The sequence below is a fragment of the Oncorhynchus tshawytscha genome, linkage group LG25 (genome assembly GCF_018296145.1).
Source record: "Oncorhynchus tshawytscha isolate Ot180627B linkage group LG25, Otsh_v2.0, whole genome shotgun sequence".
In the NCBI taxonomy this organism is placed as follows: domain Eukaryota; kingdom Metazoa; phylum Chordata; class Actinopteri; order Salmoniformes; family Salmonidae; genus Oncorhynchus; species Oncorhynchus tshawytscha.
In genome coordinates, this window is record NC_056453.1 from 34,296,318 (window position 1) to 34,322,648 (window position 26,331).

Genomic DNA, 26,331 nt, shown 5'->3' on the forward strand with positions numbered 1-26,331 from the left:
AATTTGTTCTTAATTGACTTGCCTAGTTAAATAAAGGTAAAAAAAATAAAAATGTCTATTTAGTTAAGATAGAAATGGAATCAGGAGAATGTTCTTAAGATTGATGCATCTGAGTCACTGCATAGTGTCCAAGCTGTTGGAATGTACTTTCTGGGATTCATTTCAAATCTATTAGGACCCTTTTCCCCTCTTCTGCAGATAAACACATTGTAAGCCTTCTGGGACCTTAGCTACCCTTTTTCAATCAAAAGTGATCAAAGAACAGGTTTAGGAATTGTTGGCAAACAAGTAAGACATGTTTTGGAACCACAAGAGAAACATCTAATTTGTAATTGTCTACTTTCCTAGGTCAAATGGGTCCCCAGGGGTACAGTAAACCAGGCCATCCAGGGAAGCCAGGACCCCCTGGCTTAAACGGGGAGGAGGGGAAGAGAGGTAACCCTGGGGTCCCGGGCCAGCCGGGGGTGTGTCATCTATCCATGTGTTACGGTGTCATGATGAGGAGCAGGGATCCTTTTAGTAAAGGACCAAACTATTGACCCAACATGGCAGCAGGCAGGCAATCAAACAGTCTGAAGTAGATGCATACATCTCAAAGAAAAACAGCAAATCTTTCCAATCTCAGGAAGATCACATTTTACAGTGTTTCCCATTAGTCACGGAAACAGGAAGTACCTCTTAACATGTATATAGCAAAGATACTCATGTGCATCCTTTCATGACCTTTATCAAGCCCAGTTTATACCTGGTTCTAACCTGGTCCTTTGTCCTGATCTTGTCCACATTTTGAGACAGGTGTAGACAATTATAAGATTGTGATCTGTGATCTGATTGTGATCGAATCTTCCTGACCAGCTTCTTAGGTAGTTAGGCACACGTTGGGTTTGGAAATATCTGTGTAGACGAATCTGGACAGATGGCACCATTGACTTATGTCATCAATATGTGTCTTAAAATAAATAAAGATTCTTTTGAAAGAATAACTGTGAAATAATTTGCATACAGGGGTGGGCCAGGAAATCTGGTCACAATGCATGCACAGTGGACGGATAAGAGATTACATTTCTGAAAATTTGGGAACAATCACAATGTGGACAAGATCAGGACACAGGACCCATATTAGCAGCAGGTATAAACCGGCTTTAGAGGGGAAAAAAACATATTCATTCTGTCCTTGTCACATTCTGCTTGTTATGTCATGGGCTCCATTTTGCTTTAAAGGGATAGTACAACATTTTTTCCTTTTTGTACTTGCCCAGAGTCAGATGAACTCATGGATACCATTTGTCTCTGCAGGCAGTTTGAAGGTAGTTTCCGGAGCCATTGCTATCTAGCATTAGCACAATGACTGGAAGTCTACAGGAACAGCTAGCATGAAAAAATGTTTCACTATCCCTTTAAAAGAATGATAGTAATTGCTCCTACATTTGGATGGCTTTGGTTGGCATTGGTTAGATTCTGAGCCAAATAGCAATACAAAAAATCCAATGTAAAGAATTCTACATTGCTCACAGAAGTACACAGGAATAAAGGGTTAGTACTCCACTTGGACAATGCTGATGGTACATTTTCTTGCCATATACTGCCCCCTGGTGTTGGTGTTTTTGCACTATACTTTTTGATGGGTCACCCCAAAATTAGGCATTTTTTGCACCAGATTTTCTGATTGGTCACCCCAAAACGTGTTTGTTTTTTGCACCATACATTCTGATTGGTCACCCCAAAAAGTTGTGCTTTTTCATGGTCACCCCTCAATTTGTTTAGCAAATTTGTTTGTATTTTTTTATGAAATGTTTATAGACCCTGTAATGTATTATAATTTGTAATTTGACAAATAAAGTAATAAATAAGTAAATAATTATTACATAGTTTCAGGGCAAATCTGTGAGCTTACTATCTCTATAATGGAGGCTGCTATGTTTATGAAACATTTTGATTCATTAACATATGAAAGACATAATCTAAAACCTGTGTGCATTACAGCGATGCTATTTCAGTTTATATTCCTTTTAAAACATTTTTTTTTTTACAAAAACTAGTTTATGTATTGTATGAAAAATACATTAACAAGTATTTTTTTAAACTTGAGTAGAGGATAGGCCTACCTACTATAACAAATGTAAACCTGGGAAATCCTAGCTACTTTCTGCCAAAAGAGTGCGGGATAAATGAAACATGTTGACATCTTGACTTAATCTGAAGTTTGCTCTGTTGCAAATGTTTTACTGTTCGCGCATATATGACATTTATGTGCCTGAGTACCTTACCTTACCGTACCTTGTCTTACCTTAGCCTATCAAGTTTAAGTATTTTTGGTTATTTATAAAACTGAACTAATTTACTGTGTATTGATGGGCTTTACCTGTGAGAGCATGGTCGTTTTTTTTGCTGTGTTTAATTTTGTATGTGTAATGGTGACTTTTGTATTGACTTTTGGTATCATTAATTAAAACTTTTTTATGACGTGAAGTTTTTTTGTGTTTGTGTGTGATTTATGCAAATAAAAAAATTAATTCCACCACTTTTTACCTTATATTATTAATTTCCCTCTGTTTCAAAATCACAGTTGGAATTTCCTTTTAAGTACAGAATTCTCACTGGTGGTAATTGGGGATGATAAATGATGGTCCTAACACTCTCACACTCTTACATCTTTGTATGATCTTGATCAACTGTCACATCACAGTTGCCGGATGACTCAGCCTGAATGCGTGTGTGTGCTCGCATGTGTGTGTGTGCATCTGTGTGTCTGTCTATGGCTGTCTGTCTGTCTGCAATAACAGGTGATGTACACATCCTACACTAGATGGCGCCATGGGATTACAACTCTGCAACTAAACTGTGAAATAACTTAATCATTGGGGATGCTTAGTCAATTGAATGAAAATTAAATACTTTATAGATTGCTAATAATAATAATAATTTACCATTTCTATCTCTTTTCAAAAGAAACTCAGCTTCAAAGGCATAGAATAAACAGCCAATAGATCTTAATGAGCAGCCTAGCTATAGTTAGCGAGGTCAACCAATACATCACCATGAGTAGCCTAGCTATAGTTAGCGAGGTCAACCAATACATCACCATGCGTAGCCTAGCTATAGTTAGTGAGGTCAACCAATACATCACCATGAGTAGCCTAACTATAGCGAAGCCAACCATTAGAGGCCAAGACTTTGATGGAGAAAATGTGGAGAAGGACAGTTTATGCTGCTACTGTATATGTCTTGGGGATAATATTGACAGCACTGCTAAGCTGCACCTGAGCCAACCAATGACTGATAGCTTGGACACTATGATAGTACATCAGTAATATTAAAGCTGAGGTAGGCCTACTGCATGGTTACAGGTTGTTCTTACCTGTAACTATTGCTATCAATCCCTTCAAAAGTTAACATTTTAATAGTGTATACATACTGTAGGTCTGAACATAATTGGAAAAGTAATTGTGTTGCCTTTGATGTAAATGAATGTTAGGATATTTATATCATGATATACCCAATCAATACACTATTGCAAACCTGGCAAGAGATCTTAGCAGCCATATCAATAGCACAAACGTTCCTGTATACATACATAGGCTTACACATGCCTGGGGCTTGTGTGGTTCAGTTGATAGAGCGTAGTTGCTGCAATGCCAGGGTTGTATGTTTGATTCCCACAGGGCACCAGTACGTATGAAAATGTATGCACTAACCCCATTATTTAACTATGTCCAATGATGATGACCATACAGCCCCATGTGTTGGTGAGGATAACTCATGCACATGTCACACCTCACCAGCCTACAGTCTTCTCATTAAGAAAAAAATTATTTGCAACTTTGTGGAGCTAAAAGGAAATAATAATGAACAAAAACAATAAACTCAACATGTGACAATTTCAGTTCATAGATGGAAAAAAGCCAATTGAAATAAATAAATTAGGCCCTACTCTATTTATTACACATTACCTCCCCCACTGGGGAGGCAAGCCCAGCCAATCAGAATAGGTTTTTTTTCATCCAAAAAAGGCCTTTATTACTGACAGAAATGCTCCTCAGTTTCATCAGTTGTCCAGGTGGCTGGTCTCAGACGATCCCGCCGGCGAAGAAGCCAGATGTGGAGGTCCTGGGCTGGCGTGGTTACACGTGGTCTGTGGTTGTGAGGCCGGTTGGACGTACTGCCAAATTCTCTATGGCAGAGAAATTAACATTAAATTCACTAGCAACAGCTCTGGTGAAAATTCCTTCAGTCAGCATGCCAGTTGCACGCTCCATCAAAACTTGAGATATCTGTGGCATTGTGTTATGTGACAAAACTGTACATTTTAGAGTGGCCTTTTATATTCCACAGCACAAGGTGCACCTGTGTAATGATCATGCTGTTTAATCAGCTTCTTGATATGCCACACCTGTCAGGTAGACGGATTATCTTGGCAAATGAGATATGCTCGCTAACAAGGATGTAAACAAACTTGGCCACAAAATTTGAGAAAAAAAAGTTTAGTGTATGGAACATTTCTGCGATCTTGTATTTCATCTCACAAAACATGAGACCAACACTTTACATGTTGCATTCATATCAAATGTTTGTTCAATATAGATGGGCCTGTCCTAAAAGACCATCAACATAATATTGTAGGTGGTCAAAAATATACGTTGATTGATATATTTCTAGATTCAATGAATGTACAGATTTGATTTTGGGAACAATAATTACTCATTTGTCCAAATGTCCTCTCCTTAAACGCACTAATATGGCCAACCCTGAAGGGGTAATTAAAAGGCAGTGTCGTTATTCTTTGACTTGTTAAGACAGGTTTCAGATTTCAAGTGTCTCCCCTTGCACATCTGAGTTGCCACATTCATCTTCATGTCGGTTAAGTTTTATTGTGGCCGCTAGAGGTGGATGCAAAAACGTGTTCCTGGATGGGATGGACTCATTGGATAGACAACAAGCTTCAACACATTTTCCCAAAAACTTTACGCGCCGTGGCAACTAGTGGCAACGGGTGCTCTTACTGTATATAGTCTACTGATTTCCACTCAAAGGGGATTTTATGTTCCTATTCAATGAAAGCGTTGGGCTTTTTCGACTTTTATGGGCGTACCTGCAAGTTATTGTGTAGGTGCGATAGAAAGTAACAATTCCACATGTGATGCGCCTATTTTGAAACATGTGACAGTGGGACATTGGATTTAAGCGGAGCACTGGAAAGAACTTCAACAAAAACGTGTTTATTTTTGCCGAAGAGAAGGGACAGCTCCACAGCATACGTTCATGTGAGACATCATTGCAGGCAGACGTTCAAGAACGTCATTGCAGGCAGACGTTCTCCTTAAAAGTGTTGTGACATAATAACCTTTATGTTATGCTGGATGTAAAAAAAAAACATTCAGAAAATGTGATATTTGCATTTAAATGGAGATCATCTTTATACATTGGTAACAACTGTATACTTGTGTAACATCATCATCAAAAACATAATTGTGCAGGATGAGAGCTTTCATTTCTTTGAACCGGGCAACGTTTGGACTTTTCTGGAGCTGCTTGAGTTTTCTATACTGCGCTCATTGTGGTTTAGGCGACAACCATGTGCATTCTAGTTTTATTTACAGGAGATTGCGTAACCATGAACGGAGAGAGATTCAGAGAGAGATTCTCTCTATTTTGGGTTTACCACATCGTCCAAGGCCCTTTTCTCCAGGAAAACAAGCATCTTCAGCACCCCTGTTCATGCTTGACCTGTACAATGCCATGACTACTGAGGAGGAAGAAGGGTTGAGAACACAAGAGGTTACAGGGAAAGGATTCAGCGCGAAGGCTCATGGAAACTCGCGTAAAGGGTACCACGGCTCTCCGCAGGGACACTCTCGTGTTTCGCAACCTTACCGCGCGGCTCCTCTGACGAGCCAAAGCCCTCCACTCACTACATCTCACGACACCAACTTTCTAAACGATGCTGATATGGTTATGAGCTTTGTCAACTTAGGTAAGCGAATTGAATTGAGAAAGGTTTCAAGCTTGCTGATTTGTTCCGTGCGCTCCAACGCACACAAAATGGCAAATATTGCGGTAACTGATTAACCACAGTATTTTTTAATCCTTAGAACAATGTCACATGGCCTTCTCACTACTAATATTTTAATATTTAGATTTGTTAATATATTATAGGCTTATTCTTTTTCTTATATTGTCCATATGTCCTTCAATGCTGGAAACGTACTCTTAAAACCATGTTTTCATTTTACATTTAAAATACCACATAGATTCATACAAATTCTAACTTAACAACATTGATTAAATTAACACGAATCTGTGTTTATTTTTATTGAATTTGATTGGATTCATTAGACGAAAATAAAAACCCTAAACATGTTAAACAAATGTTCCTCCCACAGTAGCATATGCAATGCTATTAAGTTTGTTGCAGATAATTGTGATATTCAGTTAGATTTCCAATTAATATAAGTTATAGGCTATTCCTGTAGTATCAGGCACTCATTTCCCCTTTGTCACCTGTAGCAGGAACAGTGTGGCACACTGCTCAGAAGTGTTCCCAAGTTCTCTTCAAGGTCACTGTGCTGTTTGTCTTAATGCTGTACTTTTCATTATACTGTTGTTGATGTTTCAAGTCTATTTCGATGTCAATATCAGTTTCTATTTCAGACTTTGAGATGCCTGATATTAATGTCAGACCATATTTACAAGGTAAAACAGTGGTAAAAGCACAAACGACCCATAATTTAAAGACCTTATCCATGCTCTTTGAATAAGGTTTGATCAAACAAGCTGTTTGTATGGACATTCTTCAAATTCTCATCTCTATGGAGATCTTGAAATATTCAACTGCAATTTCATTCTAAGTCTTGCTTCCCTTAAAATGCATGACTTTTCTCTTAAACCTTCATATTTGAATAACCTAGGACAATGGTTATTTGACAAGGGGACATCAAAAGCATTCAGCACATGTTAGATATCCAGCACATACATTTTGAATGAATAGATGTTTATCAAAGTACTTCATAAGGCCCACATTGGAATATTTATATTTTTTGAAATTGTCAAAACGCATTGTAGCCTAAGGAAAGGCGTTCTGGTAAATATGATTAACACTGTTTCTTCAGTAGCGCTGACCTTTATACCCGCAGTTCATACAAACTTATCAGATGACCGTCTGGCCTTGGTTAAATTGGCCTTAATTACGTCCTGTTGTTTAAAGAAAGGAAAGCGATCGAATGAGGGCTGCACATTTTCGCCACTTATTCATCGTGGCAGTTGATTTGGGAAGTAAGATGTGAAAGCAGTAGCATTGTTAATTCGTCTTTGTGTCATTTTTCATTAAACATTACATCCCAAAGGAGAGTGAAATGTAATGTATATCGCATTTAAGGAATAGTACAACAGCAGCAAAAAAAAAGGAGCTAGTGAAATGTTATACTTGTTCACATGTGCCACTATGATAAAACACAAACTACACTTACAGATGTAGGATCTTAATTAAATCACTATTTTGTTGCTGAGAATTTTCCTGCACTGCAAGAAATCCAGAGGAGCTTTGTGATTTCAGAAATTGACTGAAAACCCACACTAACACAGGTTATATTAACTGAACTGCACTTTTCATGTAGCCTACTTTTGACCAGATACTGACTAAGCAACATTATGGACTAAACAGTTCAAATCCTGTTGCTGCAGGATTATTTTTGCTGTGACAATACAGGTCAAATTAAGATCCTACAATGATACAGACACATCTACCAACAACTACAGTTACAGAGAACACATTTAACAACAAAGAGGCTTATACGAGATATAGCTCTTATAAGTGCTGTATAGCGAAAGCATGTAAAAAGGTATTTGTGTGCACGCTGTTGGATGTAAAATCCCTCACCTTGGCCAGTCCCATCTGTTTGCACTTAGAGCTGTATGGCATGTTCACTGTCAGCCTTTAATGCTCTGTGCTCTCATTCATGGGACAGTCAGTGGTAAAGTGTTCAATGAGACTATTTACGCAAGTATTACTACTACAGCTATAATGGATTTAACTACACTAATGCTACTACTGACGCCTGTTATAATACTACTACTATGAATGATTATTAGTCCATTTAAGTGAGCTATTCACAAAAATGCATATTCACTCTTGTCAACATTCATTTTTATCAGGCAAGAGCAATTTCTTACGTACAATGACAGCCTACCCCAGACAACACTGGACCAATTGTGCGCTGGCCTATGGGACTCCCAATCACAGCCGGATGTGATGCAGCTGGTTTCGAACCAGGAACTGCAGTGATGCCTCATGCACTGAGATGCAGTGCCTTACACCACTGCACCACTCGGGAGACATTATGATGAGCAATTGTGCAAAATATCATCAAAGTTTATTCACTGAAACTGCTACATGTCTGGTAGCCTAAGTTGCCGACCCTTTTTAGTGAGTCAAACCACCCTCTGAATTGATCTGCAGCTATCTGACGCTTGAAATACTATATACTCAACCTCACTTCTGCTTCCGATTACTGACCAAAGCTAATCATGGAGCAAGTCCAATCTATAGTCCAATCTATAACAGGACGGCCTGACCTCTGGCCTGTTTGTGTTAAGTAACCACAGACTTTCACTGTAGATAAACTATCAGTGAAATGGACTCACTGGCTGTATGATTTCACTTGCTGTGCCAGAACACTAACACACCTCAACATCAATGCTTTTCTGCTGCTATTTAGCAAGTGTTGGATGGTTAGCTGTCACTTTGTGTCTTCTTGACTGCATTATGGCATGCCTTTGATTGCAGACAGGGTTCAAAATGAGGTCTGCTCTTCTTTGTTTGTCAAGTGTAACTCTCAGTCATATAATATAGTACAAATGTACAATCTTAATTTGATCAATATTTTGTTGCTGATAATTTTCCTGTACCGCAGGAAATGCAGATGAGCTTTGTGATTTACATAAATTTGCTATTTCATGTAGCTTACATTTGGCCAGCTAATAGCCTAACCACTGATAAAGCAACATTATTGACTAAATGCTCAAATCATGTTGCTGCAGGATTATTTTGCTGTGACTATCAGTGGAGGCTCCTCAGAGGAGGAAGGCGAGGACCATCCTACTCAGTTTTGCAATGAAGGTCTACAGTGGCCTTAACAGAACCCTCTACTGTAGCACCATGGTGTAACCGGAAGACAGCTATTTTCCTTCTTCCTCTGGGTACATTGACTTCAATATAAAACATAGGAGGCTCATGGTTCTCACCCGCTTTCATAGACTTAGACAGTAACTATGACGACTTCATAATTGCCTACCAGTGCTCTTGCAGTATGAACTGACACGTTGGCCATCCAATCAAAGAATCAGATCATTTATCTAGTAGCCTACTGAAAGCCTAAGATATAGCTAGCTAGCACTACAGTGGATAAAATGTGGTGAGTAGTTGACTCAAAGAGAGAGAAAGACAATAGTTGGAACAGTTTTGAATAAATTCATTTCTTAAAAAATGAAGGAGAAGCAGCAGAGAGAGAGAGAGAGAGAGATTTCATGGTATTTTCTTTGTTATTGTTTTACCTTTCACTTACTTAGGTAATGCAGCTCATTTAGCCTGCTCAACAACCTGACTCCAACATTGAGGAATGCTAGATAGCTATTTACTGTATGTTAGCTAGCTGGCTAAAGAGTAAATCATAGTCCACATATGCTGAGACGTGATAGTCCGGCATCCCATTGTGACATTGCTACGCAGCTCTGATACGCGTCCTCTGTTCATTTGAACTTATTGACAGTTGGAGAAATAGCTTGAGCTGAGAATGAGAAAAGAATGAAAGTCAAAGGTCCAATATTCTATAGCACTGCTGTGAGGCTATGAAACACTGCAACTCTTCCAAATCCAGGTAAACTTTCAGTTTTATAAATGTATTGCCACCAGGGACCACTGGTGTAACTGCTAAACTGCTTACTTCGCAATTATATATATGGATTAGATTGTGGGTTTACTAATGTGTTAGTTCTAGTTTGTTGACTATAATGTTAATATAGTGACAACGATGTAAGCTGTGTAGCAGTTAGCGGTTATGGTATGAAGGTTTGGCTTGGAGAGTTTTTTGCCCTTGGGTCACAGCTATTGTGTTGTGCACTGAAGTCCACAAGCAAAGAGTGAAGGTTGAGAGGAGGAGAAACATTTTGAAACTATTTGGACTAATGATTACACCCCAGATCAGCTAGATGCAGTCAAGAGTGTGCAAGGCAGTATTGAATGTGTCACTGTCTGTCATCTTGATTACTCCAATTTGTCTCTCGACCTGTGCACCAACGTTATAAACTTTAATTTTCATGCTAAGTTGTAACAACCTCATGATGGGAATAGGGCAAATTAGAGTATCATCCAATAATGCTGTAATAGAAATAAAACCATGCTCATTAAAACAATTTGTCCTCCCTAATCTTAAAAGGCACGACCGCCAGTGGTGACAATATTAGTTAAATGAAGATGCTACACCTGCATTTATAATTTTTGTAAATTGGAAATGTGCACATTTTCTAATGTCCTCCTATGAAACAAGTTTAAACAAATATATCAGACAAAGATTAATATGGGTTCCTTGTATCTTAATATGGGTTTCTTGTATCAAACATAGCCAATATGTTATATGGGAACTACAGGAGATCAATATTAGGTTGGTAAATGAGGTCAAAGCAGTCACTCAAATCATGTAAAAAAAAAAGTCTGTCTGATCTCTTTTTCTCACGTGGAGGGGCAGACGAAAGTAACTTTCAATTATTGAAATCACCCTGTTTTTTATAACTGACAGCCCATTCATCATCGGCAGAGAATGTTGTGCGGCACACAGTGGAGGGCCTGTCTGGAAACTTCTACTTGTACTCAGTTGACTGATTGAATGGACTGGAGAGTGCTTTTGTTGGGAGTCAAAATGTTTGGATTGGCTTTTGGAATGTGAAAAGTTTTGATAAATTACTTTTTTTTCAGTTAGGTAGGTTACTGCTGTCACACCACATTCTGTCGCTTTGCAACACATTTTGGATCTATTGTGTATCAGGGAGGAAGATATCGGTAATAATAATCACTGATCTGAATAAGGTTTATACATTTCCTCTCAACATGTTATGCAGTTATGCAAGTCCTCTATTTAGTCCTCATGGACCATACTGTCTTCTTTTTCAGTGGAGAAAGACAAAGATTTCTCCCATCAGCGAAGACACTACAAGGAGTTCCGTTTTGACTTGACTCAGATCCCAGAGGGGGAGGCGGTGACTGCTGCTGAGTTTCGGATCTACAAAGATGGCAGTCCTCCTCGCTATGAGAACATTACCCTGAAGGTCACCATCCACCAGGTCATCAAGGAATATCAAAACAAGTAAGCTCCAGCTGCTCTTCATTTTAACACCCCAAATCATCCCAATTAAATATGAGGTATATCATTACCTTTTCAATTCTTCTGAAATTGTATATACATTCAGTTATGGACATTTTAAAGTCCAGAAACAGAAACAGATTATATTGACTGCTACCTTTGGAATAGGGTGAACTGTATATTTATGATTCATAAGTTCCACAATCTTTTTTTTCTATAACAGTACTATGCACAGTAGAGTATCCTTGACATCCAGTTGTATACCTCTTTAGACGGTCACTGTACATTTGGTCTAAATCAAACTATGTTATGAACTGAATTTGCTACTGCATGTAATTGATCATTCTATCGTTTAGAGTGGTGGATTCCTCAATCAAACGCCTATACGAAGGGAAGTGAAAGCACATCTTATTCTGTTTAACTGAGAGGAAACAGCCATCTCAAATGTCCCCTATAACTGTTTATAGGCATCCTGAATCACTGTACATAAAAGATGCAGCCATGTGAGTTTACAAACCAGTTTGCCTTGTTCTGCCTTGGCCTTTTTGCCAGTTAGAGAACCAAAATGGTTGCTGATTTGGGTTTTATATTGGATATTTTGAGAATGGAAGAACTGTCTTTATCACATGTCTGATCTAATATCTAAGTGACATGGCTGTAAATGTATGTTCAAATGAATTCATTGATAAATCCAATCAATTAAACATTCAATCAATAATTCAATCAACGTACCAATCAACCAATAAATCAACCAACCAATCGTTTAATCTACCAATTAAGCAATCTTCCAATCAATCAATCTATCAATCAACCAATCTATCGATCAACTAATCTTCCAAACAGATCAGTCAATATTTCAGTCTTTCTTCCAATTTACCAATCAACCAACCAATCAATCAATCAATCAATCAACCCACCAATCTTCCAATCCACCAAACAACCAATCAAACAATTTTCCAATCTACTAATCTACCAATCTACCAATCAACCAGTCAATCAATCTACCAATCTACCAATCAACCAATCTACCAGTCACACAATCTTCCAATCGACCAATCACCCAATCTTCCAATAACCATGGTCTTAGAGTGAACCTAACATTTTATGAAATTGAACACAGCTTAAATTAGTTTTGAATCAGCTTTGAAACTGATAATGGCGCTGACGGGGATGGCTGCCGTTTTACGGGGTCCTAACCAATTGTGCTATTTTGTGTTTTTTTTCCGCATTGTTTGTAACTTTTTTGTACATAATGTTGATGCTACCATCTCTTATGGCGGATCCCAAATCCCGTCATTCTTATGAAGAAAAGACGGAAATATAGGGGGCACAGATTAGTGTGCCTTGTAAGAATTTGTCAATGAGTGTGTAAGCCCCCTCTACCATCTGTTATATTAGCCAACGTGCAATCACTGGAGAATAAACAGGATGAGCTCCGTTCGAGACTATCCTACCAATGGACATTAAAAACTGTAATATCTTAGGTTTCACCGAGTCGTGGCTGAACGACGACACAGATAATATACAGTTGACTGGGTTTTCCATGCATCGGCAGGACAGAACATCTATGTGCGGTAAAATGACGGGCAGGGGTGTGTGTCTACTTGTCAATAACAGCTAGTGTGCAATGTCTAATATTAAGGTAGTCTCTGGGTATTGCTTGTCTGAGGTAGAGTACCTCATGATAAGCTGTAGACAACACTATCTACCAAGAGAGTTTTCATCTATATTTTTCATAGCCGTCTATTTACCACCACAAACCGACTCTCGCACAAAGACTGCACTCAACAAGATGTATAAGGCCATAAGAAAACAAGAAAATGCTCATCCAGAAGCAGCGCTCCTAGTGTTTGGGGACTTTAATACAGATAAACTTAAATCTGTTGTACCTCATTATACCAGCATGTCATATGCAACCAGAGGGAGAAAAAAAACTCTAGACCACCTTTACTCCACACAAAGAGACACGTACACGTACTCCCTCAACCTCCATTTGGCAAATTTGACAATAATTATACAAGTACCAGTGACTCGATCAATATGGAATCGGTCAGATGACGCAGATGCTACGCAACAGGACTGTTTTGCTTTCACAGACTGGAATATGTTCTGGGATTCATCCAATGGCATTGAGGAGTATACCACCTCAGTAATCGGTTTCATCAATAAGTGTATCGACGACATCATCCCCACAGTCACAGAACATTCATATCCCAACCAGAAGCCATGGATAACCGGCAACATTAGCACCGAGCTAAAGGCTAGAGTTGCCGTTTTGAAGGAGCAGGAGACTAATCTTATAAGAAATCCTGCTATGCCCTGTCATGTCTTTGGCTCTGCCGGATTAAGTGATATGACATGCTATTCTATAAAAATCCTTTCTCTGTAATTAATATTACTTGATTGAGCTAATCATGTAAATGTAATTAACTAGAAAGTCGGGGCACCACGAAATAATATTTATAGAGCAGTTATATTCCGAATCAATTCTTAAAGACCTAGTAATATTTTACATCAATAGCAGTCAATATCAATACCGTCAGCTTATTTCAGTCTCATATGAAAGTTGTAAATTCTTGGTTATCTTCACAAACACCCTGGCTAACAAGTTGAATCAGCAACACAAAATTGGGTTTAATTATTTATTTACTAAATACCTAACTAATCACACAGAATTACATATACACAGAATGAATCATACCTTGATTACAAATTATGTCATAAAGGAAAGCGTACCTAGCGGACAGAACAGATATGACAGCTGGTTATCCAAAGAAAAGGGGGTTGGGTTTGAGTGAAAGAGCGGAAAGACGGAAGAAAAAGGGAGAAATGATGTCTCGGAAATACAGTATCTTATGCATTCTAAATTACCGCCCATTTGGAAAAGGAAAATGGAATAAATATTTACTCTGAGCTGCACTTCGGTAGGCTGGTGGTAGATAGAAGGCCGTGTTGCCCAACAGAGTCCTTTGTCCTTTGAAGAATGTCTCTGGTGGTAAATTGTAATAACGTTGTTGTGTGGTAGACGGGATACTCTGTTCTTTCCTAGCCCACGTTTGCAGCTGCTGTTGCTAACTCAACAGCTAGGAGGTATCACTTCTGTAGTGAATAAGAGTTCAAAGTTCATACCATTCGCAACCAAAGCTCACACTGAGATTGGCTTCGTTCTGTAGTTATTATCTGAACCCTTCTGACATCGGAATGTCATCCTAATGTACCCGGAACAGAAAGTTATATTGTCGTCAAGGTTTTATATAGGAAGGGAGAGGAGGGCGTGTTTCATAGTTTATAACCAGTGTCTCTTCACGTGGGCGGACCACTGAGTCGGGCCTAATTCATTCATGAAAACCCAATTCTCACATTTTAGAATATAAAATCACATTTCATCCCCTCCCAAATAATTTCATATTCAAACATTTAAATTGCACACAATTCCATGTGAATCTAATAACTATAATGTGTAGACTTTCCACTGTACCGTTTATGTCATCATATCATTGATGAGAATGTCTCAGATGACAACTGAACTGACATCATATTCATTAAGTACCAACGCATATGTTCAACTGGCTGGATTACCAAAATATGGTTCATTTCCCCCACCTTCTGATGTTCCCAGAATCTCTGTTTAACAAAGGCTATTCAAGAGTCCCTCTGTATAGTCAAGAGAGAGGGAAGGGAGAAAGGTATTTATGGGGGGGTCATAAACCTTACCCACATGCCAACGTCATGACAGCCCTCAGATGAACCATCAAACAGGCAAAGTGTCAATACAGGACTAAGATGGAATCCTAGTACACCGGCTCTGACGCTCATCGGATGTGGCAGGGCTTGCAAACTATTACGGACTACAAAGCGAAAAACAGCCTTGAGCTGCCCAGTGACGCAAGCCTATCAAACGGTCTAAATCCCTTTTATGGTCTGTTCGAGGCAAGCAACACTGAAGCATGTATGAGAGCACCAGCTATTCCGGACACTGTGATCAGTGATCATGCTCTCCGTAGCCGATGTGACCAATACCTTTAAACAGTTCAACATTCACAAGACCGCGGGGCCAGACGGATTACCAGGACTTGTCTCAGAGCATACACTGACCAACTGGCAAGTGTCTTCACTGACATTTTCAACTTCTCCCTGACCGGATCTGTAATACCTACATGTTTCAAGCAGACCACCATTGTCCCTGTGCTCAAGGAATCGAAGGTAACCTCCCTAAATGACTACCTCCCTGTAGCACTCAGGACGGAAGCTATGAAGGGCTTTGAAAGGCTAGCCATGGCTCACATCAACACCATCATCCTGGAAACCCTAGACCCACTCCAAATCACATACCAACCCAACAGATCCACAGATGACACAATCTCAATCGCACACAACACTGCCCTTTTCCACCTGGACAAAAGGAACACCTACAGTATGTGAGAAAGCTGTTCATTGACTGCAGCTCAGCGTTCAACACCATAGTGCCCACAAAGCTCATCACTAAGCTAAGAACCCTGGTACTAAACACCTCCCTCTGCAATTGGATCCTGGACTTCCTGATGAGTCGTCTCCCGGTGGTAAGGGTAGGCAAGAACACATCTGCACATTTTCACATTTTCTTAACTCTATTTTCTTAAAATGTCATTGTTGGTTAAGGGCTTGCAAGTAAGCATTTCACAGTAACGTTTACACCTGTTGTATTCGACGCATGTGAAAAACAACATTTGATTTGATTTGATGTGAATGCATTTGAAAGTTTGGAATTTTGGGCGTGGATATCTTTAGATCATTATCTAAAGCTGAGCATCCAGGTTTGGGGACATGCTTGTGACAGCTTACTCCAAGGGAGGCTTTTAAATGGCCCTTTAAAACCTGCACGGTTCTGTGAAACACTTGTGTCAGGCAATCAGGCATAAAATAAAGGACATCCTGTTTATATAAGTACATCGCTGAAGTTTAGAGGGTATTTTTTCTTGATTAATCAGCTTGTTCCGAGTAGCTTCAAGAAGGTCATTTGTCTCCTTCGAAATATCAAATCATGACCAGCTGCTTTTCAATTTGACTCTGTAAATCATCCATCCTATAAAAATGTTTTTATATGAAGTATATCATTACCTTGTAAATTCTTGTGAAATGGAATATACATTCAGTCATGGGCATTTAAAAGTCCCTCCACAGAAACAGATTATATTGAATGCCACCTTTGGAATGAGTTCCACAATCTTTTTTTTCTAAAACAGTACTATGCACAGTAGAGTATCCTTGACATCCAGTTTTATACCTCTTTAGACGGTCACTGTACATTTGGTCTAAATCAAACTATGTTATGAACTGAATTTGCTACTGCATGTAATTGATCATTCTATGGTTTAGAGTGGTGGATTCCTCAATCAAACGCCTATACGAAGGGAAGTGAAAGCACATCTTATTCTGTTTAACTGAGAGGAAACAGCCATCTCAAATGTCCCCTATTACTGTTTAAAGGCATCCTGAATCACTGTACATAAAAGATGCAGCCATGTGAGTTTACAAACCAGTTTGCCTTGTTCTGCCCTGGTCTTTTTGCCAGTTAGAGATCCAAAATGGTTGCTGATTTGGGTTTTTAAATTGGAAAGTTTGAGAATGGAAAACATGACTTTATCATATGTGAGATGTAATACCTCAGTGATATGGATGTAAATGTATTTTCAAATGAATGGATGAATGAATAAATGCATTAATTAATTAACTAATTAATTAATCAATAAATCCAATCAATCACATTTTATACTTTTTCTTCACCTATTTTTACAGGGTGTCATATTGAGACCAAGTCTCTTTTACAAATGAGCCCTGCACAATACAAACACACACGTCAATACAAAACACAATACAAATACTAAATTACAAGACATAATCATAAAAAACAAACACAATCTTCCGTTAGAGCATCCCCCACTAATGCTGTACATTCCCTAAAGGGCACGAGGCATTCAAGCCTGAGCTTTCCTTGCAACATATTCTACATCTGTAGAGCATAACATCTATGAGCGGCTCTCCCTAAAAGGCTATGCATGGTCAATCTGCAGTGGCTTTACAGCGTTTACTGTGATGCAGCTTCTGCAGAAGTCAGGGCATTCATACGTATTGTGCTTTATGAAGCAGAGTTGTTGTGAAGGAAGTTGTTAACGAAGTGAGTTTGTGTTGACACAGGACCTCCCGCCCCTACCATTCTTTAACCAATCATGTCAATGCGGAGCTATACGGAGCAATACAGAGCCATCCTCATTGTTGCAAAATTTGGGAGGCGCACAGCAATGCGGTACGGACCTCAATGGCCTCTGCATGCCTCCAGCGGCTCCACAATTGTGTCACACCGTCCATACGGAACCTCCAACCGCATTTGGAGATCAAGCATAAATTGGCCTTAAATCGGAAGCCACACTTGGAACCTCTAGCACTATCCAATCTTGTGCTCTTAATCAGTCAATCAATCAACTCCAAGGGAGGCTTTCTCCAAGGGAGGCTTTCTCCAAGGGAGGCTTTCTCCAAGGGAGGCTTTCTCCAAGGGAGGCTTTCTCCAAGGGAGGCTTTCTCCAAGGGAGGCTTTCTCCAAGGGAGGCTTTCAAATGTCCCTTTAACACCTGCACGATACTGTGAAACACTTGTGGCAGGCAATCAGACAGAAAATAAAGGGCATGTTTACACTAGCCCATCTCTAAAGTTTAGAGGGTATTTTCCTTGATTAATCAGCTTGTTTTGAGTATCTTCAATATTTTATTTGTCTCCTTTGAAATATCAAATCATGACCTGATACAAACATTTAGGCAATAGATAGATATTGCAGAGCAGTAAGTGACAAAGTAATAAGAATTGCCACGAAATGAAGCTTGTCACAAATATATTATCATTAGGAGCTATACTTTTGTTTTATCTTAACTTTGATTCCAAATGGAGGATCTAGATTAAGGTTATTTTATTTTATTGACTAGAAACATCCATTGTGGTATTTATATTATACGTCTTCCATGGAAAGAGAGTTTTAGCTGTGGTAAATGCAATCAGTAGCCTACACAGTGTGGTGAGTCATGAAACAATCCAATGAAGATGAAGCAAACAACAAAGGAGGCAATAAAGGCTGGGTTGACACAGGCAGCCCAATTCTGATCGTTTACCCAAATATGGGCAAAATATCTGATTGTTCAAATGACCAAATATGGGCTAAAGATCTGATTGTTAAAATGACCAATTATTGGCAAAAGATCTGATTGGACTGCTTGTGTAAACACAGCTTAATGGACATGGTTACGCAAACATTCTGTCCCAATCAGGTTTTTCTTTTAATTAATTAAGACCAAACATACTTTGACTTTATTTGTATTTGGACATGAAAAATAGGTTTTAATAAGTTACTGAAACTTTAGAACAAACATACATTTGCATGTTAAGTAAATATGTATGTATGAATATGTATGAATTCTACAGTTGATCTTTGCCTGGTCTAAAAGTGTTCTACATTGCTCTCCTTTCAGCTGACTGACTAGATACAATGATGAGGTTCACAAACTGTATCTCAAACCCTGTTCTGTCTCATTCTCACCACACCAGGGGCTCACAAATATAGTTCTTGGATAAAGCTTTTCCATTAGCAAGTTCACCACTTGTGAAGCCTCAGAAATCCATCAGTTATCAGTCCTCCTGCTCTGTGTTAACTATCAGGCGACTTGTTGCATTCCCGTTCAGTTGAAGCCATATTGGCCCAATAGGAGCTGCCTAGGGGGTTCCCATGGTAACCCTTATGCCTACCTGCTTCTCTCAAAAGCTGTTCTGGAAGTGGGAAGCAGTGACATAGCTGAACACACAGGGGTCTACTTAAAGCAGGGCCCACATTCACTGGCCAAATATGTGTGCGGGTGATTGAAGGGGAGATATGGCCCTCTTGGGCTTTTCTGGAGGTCCTAGTCAATAAACTCTCCCATCTGAAGCCCTGGGCCCCAGTCATCACGGTCACCTTTATAGCTCACCCAGGTCTGGAGCCATCACACACCACACATTTAGCTTCTTAGGTCCTAACTGTTATTTTTCTGCTGGATAAAACTTATTCAGAGTTTCACAGTTCAGCACCTCCTTTCTCTGCTCCTCCCCCAAGAAGCACTCATAAAGATGGCTCTAAACTGCTCAGACACATAGCACTTTAAATGTGTGGTAGAACAAAGACACATTTGTAACTTTAATGTTTTTTTCACTACTTGGAAATTATGACCTTGAGTATGTGACTGGTTGATTAATATCCTGCCTGTCCATACATTGTGCGGTTGTGAAAACAGATTGTCTCTAATCTGGCCAAAGAGTCATTAGGCATGAATCGAAAGTTACAGAATGGTTACCTGGAGGAAAATGGAGAGGGCCATGCTTTTTCAATTTCAGTCAAGGGGAGGGTTTAGTCTTTTTTAAATATAGTCAGAGGAGGGTTTAGTCTTTTTTAAATATAGTCAGAGGAGGGTTTAGTCTTTTTAAAATATAGTCAGAGGAGGGTTTAGTCTTTTTTAAGTCTAGACATGAGAAGGTTTAGTCTTTTTTAAATCTAGTCAGAGTCATTTGTATTTGGTTAAAAAACATATTTTTACAATTAGTTGCTTATTAGGTTATATATCGATGTGTGCCCGATGCCACCCCTCATCTATGATTCTCCGCTGGACGTGCAATATCAATTGCGCCTATAGGCTATTTACTGTGGTCTCAATCAGATTTTCCATATAGGCTGTAGTCTACGAAGTGCACGCTCGGAGAATCACAGAGTAAAGTTACATTTCGAAAATAGCTGCTGTGACGGTGTAATTAAACTAGGCTGCATTACACACCGCAATGGATATTCCAACCCTGAGCCCCTGCCTGCTCTGCTCTTGCTGATCAAAAACGTGTTTATGTGCTGCCTGGCCAGTGGCTGTGCTGTGTAGGTGGCAGTTCAGAAGAAGAGTCAAAGGCTTCTTCCGATTTTTGGGAAAGGATTAGGCCTAGTCCAAAAAACGCACTTCTTGCGCATGGACTAGCCTATAGCCTATGTTCTCATCAGTTTAAGGAGAGTGAAGATTAGGAGGAATGAAGATCAACTTTGATAGCTTGCTACTAATATAGTTGATTTTATAAAAAACAGTATGTTTCCTGCCCATGATGTACATTACTGTTCAGAAGTTTGGGGTCACTTAGAAATGTCCTTGTTTTTGAAAGAAAATCACATTTCTTATCCATTAAAATATCATCATATTGAACAGAAATACAGTGTAGACATTGTTAATGTTGTAAATGACTACCTTACGCTGTGTCCTACTCCCTTCACAGAACAGAGCAAACTGGCTCTAACCAGAATAGAAAAAGGAGTGGGAGGCCCTGGTGCACAACTGAGCAAGAGGACAAGTACATTAGTGTCTCTAGTTTGAGAAGAAGATACCTCACAAGTCCTCAACTGGCAGCTTCATTAAATAGCACCCTCAATACACCAGTCTCACCGTCAACTGTGAAGAAGCGACTCCGGGATGCTGTGTTCTTTTGCCCATCTTAATCTTTTTTTTGTTGGCCAGTCTGAGATATGGCTTTTTCTTTGCACCTCTGCCTAGGTCAGCATCCCGGAGTCGCCTCTTCACTGTTGACGTTGAGACTGATGTTTTGCGGGTACTATTTAATGAAGCTGCCAGTTGAGGACTTATGAGGCGTCGGATTCTCAGCTAGACACTCTAATGTACTTGTCATTTTGCTCAGAGCCTCCCACTCCTCTTTCTATTCTGGTTAGGGCCAGTTTGCTCTGTTTTGGGAAGGGAGTAGTACACAGCGTTGTACGACATCATCAGTTTCTTGGAATTTCTCACATGGATTAGCCTTCATTTCTCAGAACAATAATAGACTGACGAGTTTCAGAAGAAAGTGCTTTGTTTCTGGCCATTTGCCTGTAATCGAACCCAAAAATGCTGATGCTCCAGATACTCAACTAGTCTAAAGGAGGCCAGTTTCATTGCTTCTTTAATAAGCACAACAGTTTTCAGCTGTGCTAACATAATTGCAAAAGGGTTTTCTAATGATAAATTAGTTTTTTTAAATGATAAACTTGGATTAGCTAACACAACGTGTCATTGGAACACAGTAGTGATGGTTGCTGATAATGGGCCTCTATACGCCTATGTAGATATTCCATAAAAAATCTGCCGTTTCCAGCTACAAGTCATCTACAACATTAACAAAGTCTACTCTGTATTTCTTATCAATTTGATGTTATTTTAATGGACAAGAAATGTGCTTTTCTTTCAAAAACATTTCTAAGTGACCCCAAACTTTTGAACAGTAGTGTATTTATCAGAGTTATTGACAATAAGCCAGATTGGAGTAATTTACACTGTTGTGCTTAAACTTCGAATTAGCAGCCGCGCCACAATCAATCAGAAATGGACAGCTCAGCGTGCTGAAAGTAGGCAAATTCAAGTAAGCATAATTCATTTCAACCGTCTTCATTAAAATTAGACTTTACTAACAACAAGAGGGCTTTGTGTTGAACCTATTTCTTCCTATTTAAGAAATAAGAAACAAACAAAATTAGGCTATATGCTGCTATATCAATAGATTTGTTGGTAAATTCCTCCATCCATATTGTACTCTTTAAAAAGCCGACCTCCGTGCCAGTGAAGGGCTGTTAAGTTTAAACCAAGACTTGAATTGAGGGGGTATCCCATAGGCTGACCTTTTATTAAAGAAAATGTCTAAAAGCCTACCCTTTGTTAGCTTAAGATTTTGATTCAAATAAAACTGATCCGATTATATAAAGTGATCTATAACAGCGCTTTGGTCTGCAATGCTTTATGCTAGAAACAAAGTGTAAAATACCCGGGAAAGACGTTACTCAGATGCATATTGATATCATTGTTTTGTTTCTTTGATATTCAGAGGCTGAGTTACAACCTGCTATTGCCAAAGACCAAAAAAATGAATTTTTTGGGAAGTAATCTAATTCTGTCAAAAGCATATCGAAACCCCTTCAAATTAATGGATTTGGCTATTTCAGCCACACACGATGCTGACAGGTGTATAAATTTGAGCACACAATCATGCAATCTCCATAGACAAACATTGGCAGTAGAATGGTCTTACTGAAGAGCTCATTAACTTTGACAAGTGACGTCAATAAGGGATCATAGCTTTCACCTGGATTCACCTGGTCACCTATGTCACAGAAAGAGCAAGTGATCTCAATGTTTTGTATATACAGTGGGGAGAACAAGTATTTGATTCACTGCCGATTTTGCAGGTTTTCCTACTTACAAAGCATGTAGAGGTCTGTAATTTCAAAAATCCAGAACATCGCATTGGATGATTTTTAAGTAATTCATTTGAGGGCTTTGACATTAGTGACGTGCTTGAAACCAGTCAATAAGCCTATGTGACAGGGATGATCAGATTTGGTTATTTTGTTATTTCACACATTATAGCCATCAGACTAACTATATATAAATCAAAAATCGATAAACAAAAAAAGAGATTGAAGTGATGGTGGAGGAAATAGCAGCCAGGAAAAGGTTGCTATTGGTGAGACTTGATAACTGTGTGGTCACTGCAGAGACCAAAAAGAAAGGATGGGCGAGAGTGGCCGAGTCTGTCTCTGCCGTCGGGGGTATAGCAAGGGACAGTGACGCCGTAAAGAAGAAGTGGTCCGACATCAAGTCGGCTGCTAAGAAGAAGAAGGCTGAGAGACCATTCATGTGGACCAGCTGGAGGAGAAGGTGTCGTCCATCATAGAGATGGTGGTAGACGGACTACGCAACCGGTAAATTTAGTTAGTTAGATACGTTAGCTAGCTAACGTGTAAAGACATTATAGCCAACATAGCTAACAACGTTAACGTTAGCTAAGTTAGCCATGTTCTTCTTTGCAAATGGCACTAGCTATTTATCACTTCTAGAATATTGTAATATGTTGTTAATTACTAGCTAGCTAGATAGTGTGTGTTTAATTTGTATCCGTTAGCCAACTGTGTCTGTGGCGCAAGAAAATGTTCATGGTTACAGAAGTATCCATTCGTCTCAAGGGTTTAAGCTGTTCTAAAGTTAAGTACATTTCCAAGAAGAAATTCTAAAGCATTATTTTCAAGAATCCCATTTCTTTTCAACTCTTTTCTTCGAAAGACATTTAGGAAAAACCTTAAGAACATTTCCAATAACTTTATTGCGGAATATCAATTTTTCTAAGTCTAAAGTTAAGGGGAAAAAATGGCTGTTACGAATAAATTTCTTCTTAAGAAGGTTTTGTGAATCCTGCCCATGGGTCTTCACATTTTTGTTTCAGAAGGTTTTGTGAAATTAGACAAAGCCTCTTTCAACCCTTTATACAGTTTGGAAACCATATGTGGCTTGTCCAGTGTTTGCTGCACAGAGAGAATAACGTGTTGTATCTGCAAAACTTCACCTCAGCTCCATCACAGACTGGTTTTCCCAGGCTGCCTGACTCTGCTGAGACCCCTGTCACCATCTGATCCTCCTAAGATGAGGCATGACAACGAATTACCTTGGTGTATATTTATACATGATGTTATCCAAGAATATAATCAATGGTTCAATAATTGAAATGACCATCATTGCCAGATCTCAGACTGTAGCTTTAAGTTGCTGTCCTGTGGCTACTGTAGGTCTACCCATCAATTCAAGATGGAACTTTGTATCATTCACTGATATTGTTAATATACTGCAAAAATCACCTGAGCTCTGTAGATTAGTCTTCCCTGACCCATGTCACCATCTGATCCTGCTAAGACATGATGAGCAATATTGTGTACTGTCTGTGCACTAGAGGGCTGCATTCCCGGGGGATAGGACCTGACAGAGATCATTGCAGTGCAGTCTGCATTTTTCATGCTGCAGGCGGTCAGACAAATGACTTTGGGATGAAAATATTTTTCTTGTCCCACAGATTATTTGGAAACGGTCCTTTTTCTGCTTTGTATGCGTTAGCCTATTGTATTGTATTGTATTAACTTCTTGTTGGCCAGGTGGGATGCTACCGTCCCACCTGGCCAACATCTGGTGAAATTGCAGAGCGCGAAATTCAAAAATACTAAATTCAAATATTTAACATTCTTGAAAATATATGTGTTATACATTAAAAAAAAGCTTAACTTCTTGTTAATCCAGCTGCTGTGTCAGATTTCAAAAAGGCTTTATGGCAAAAGCACACCATGCGATTATCTGAGGACAGCGCCCCGCATAGAAACGCATGAAAATCATTTTTCAACCAGGAATGTGCGACACATAAGTCAGTAATAGCGATATAATTAATGACTTACCTTTGAAGATCTTCTTCTGTTGGCACTCCAAGAAACATCATGTCCCAGAAACATCACAAATTGTCCTTTTGTTCGATAATGTCCTTCTTTATGTCCCAAAAATGTCAATTTATTTGGCGCGCTTGATTCAGAAATACACCGGTTTCAACTCGCCCAACATGCCTACGCAGTATCTAATAAGTTACCTGTAAACTTGGTCCAAACATTTCAAACAACGTTCCTAATCCAACCTCAGGTAGCCTAAAACGTAAATAATCAATCAAATTTAAGACGGAATAAACGGTTTCTAATACCGGATAAATACAACGTGAAGCGCGCTCCAGTTCACGCACACCAAAACAGTCGAGTCCACCTGGAGTGACATATACAATGAATAGGACTACTTCTTAATTTCTCAAAAGAAAAACATTTAACAATTTATAAAGACTGTTGACATCTAGTGGAAGCCATAGGAACTGCAACCAGGTTCCTAATAATAAGGGTATCCCATAGAAATCAATTGGAAAATCCTATGACCTCAATTGTTTTTGTCATCGGGGTTTCGCCTGCCAAATCATTTCTGTTATACTCACAGACATTATTTTAACAGTTTCAGAAACTTGAGTGTTTTTTATATGCATATCCTAGCTTCTGGGGCAGAGTAACAAGCAGTTTACTTTGGGCATGCTTTTCATCCGGATGTCAAAATACTGCCCCCTACCCAAGAGAGGTTTAAAAGCACATATTTTTCCGCATTACACACACACTCAGAATATGGTGCTTCAACTTTAGTAGCCTACCTCTCCTAGTTGGGCGTGAGAGTTCAAGTGCATGTAGAATGTGTGGTCTCATTGAAATAGACTAAGCTGCATACATGGGCAGAGAATCACGTGGCTGTTAACTTAAATATGATTAGACTGTAGTTTACCACAGTGTCTGTAAATAAATATTGGTAATGGAACGAAGTGGAGGGTGCTCCACCAACGTGAGTTGAAGTGCAATCCAAAAATATAATCACTGAAAAGAAAAAGTCACAATACGCACATTGGTTAGGCTACTATGGTGAGTGAGGGTTGCGCCTTTTCTTTTTCAATAAGCATTGATTACCCATTTATTTGTCAATGCCTGCAAATGGTCCTCCTAAAAGGTAGGCTATGTCCTATAGGACTCTGCAAAAAAATAGCAAGTGTCGCTGTCATCATTCTTGCTGCTTCAAGTTCAGTAGCCATACAGTACCTGCGAGATCATGTGCGCTTGAGGTCTCAATTAAATAGAGTAGGCTATAGCCTATGCATGGGTAGAGAAGCACTGGGCAGTTCTTTTTCCAAGAAAATATACTTCCTAATTAGTTTACTACATTGCGTAGAAATAGGCCTAAATATTGATAACCCATATTTCTTGGTCTGAAAATCTTCCCACTCCTTACAGGTAGGCCCAAAATTGCTGTACATACAAGCAACTGCTGTTATATAGTTATAATAGGGACCTCATATCGCAATCTGACAGACAGCTAGAGGCTAGAGCTGACCTGGCTATGGTAGCTACTATCTAGTGCAGCTAATTCATTCACCTCAGTCGAGAGAGGATGAAACTTTAGCAAATGTTATATGTCAGTCACACTAGCTAATAGCTCAGCACTGCGAATAAACACTAGTTTTGTTTTATTCTGTTAAGTTAAACAGCAGTTACCTTATCAGCTACATCAGTCAACTAAAGAGTAGCCAG

At 39.1% G+C, this 26,331-nt stretch overlaps 2 protein-coding genes across 4 annotated transcripts in view; both read left to right on the plus strand.

The window, feature by feature from the left end:
• The window catches only part of col21a1 (collagen, type XXI, alpha 1), a 45,907-nt gene extending 43,438 nt beyond the window's left edge, over positions 1-2,469 (plus strand). For all 3 annotated transcript variants that reach the window (XM_024388291.2, XM_024388293.2, XM_024388292.2), the window contains one exon: positions 349-2,469. In XM_024388291.2, the coding sequence (XP_024244059.1) occupies positions 349-539 (191 nt within the window). In that variant the 3' untranslated portion in view covers positions 540-2,469. The remainder of the gene's footprint in view (positions 1-348) is intronic.
• Positions 2,470-4,880: 2,411 nt separating this feature from the next.
• bmp5 (bone morphogenetic protein 5) overlaps positions 4,881-26,331 on the plus strand; it is a 34,789-nt gene continuing 13,338 nt past the window's right edge. The window contains exons 1-2 of the mRNA XM_024388295.2: positions 4,881-5,971; positions 11,159-11,351. Coding sequence (XP_024244063.1) covers positions 5,476-5,971; positions 11,159-11,351 — 689 coding nt within the window. The 5' untranslated portion in view covers positions 4,881-5,475. The remainder of the gene's footprint in view (positions 5,972-11,158; positions 11,352-26,331) is intronic.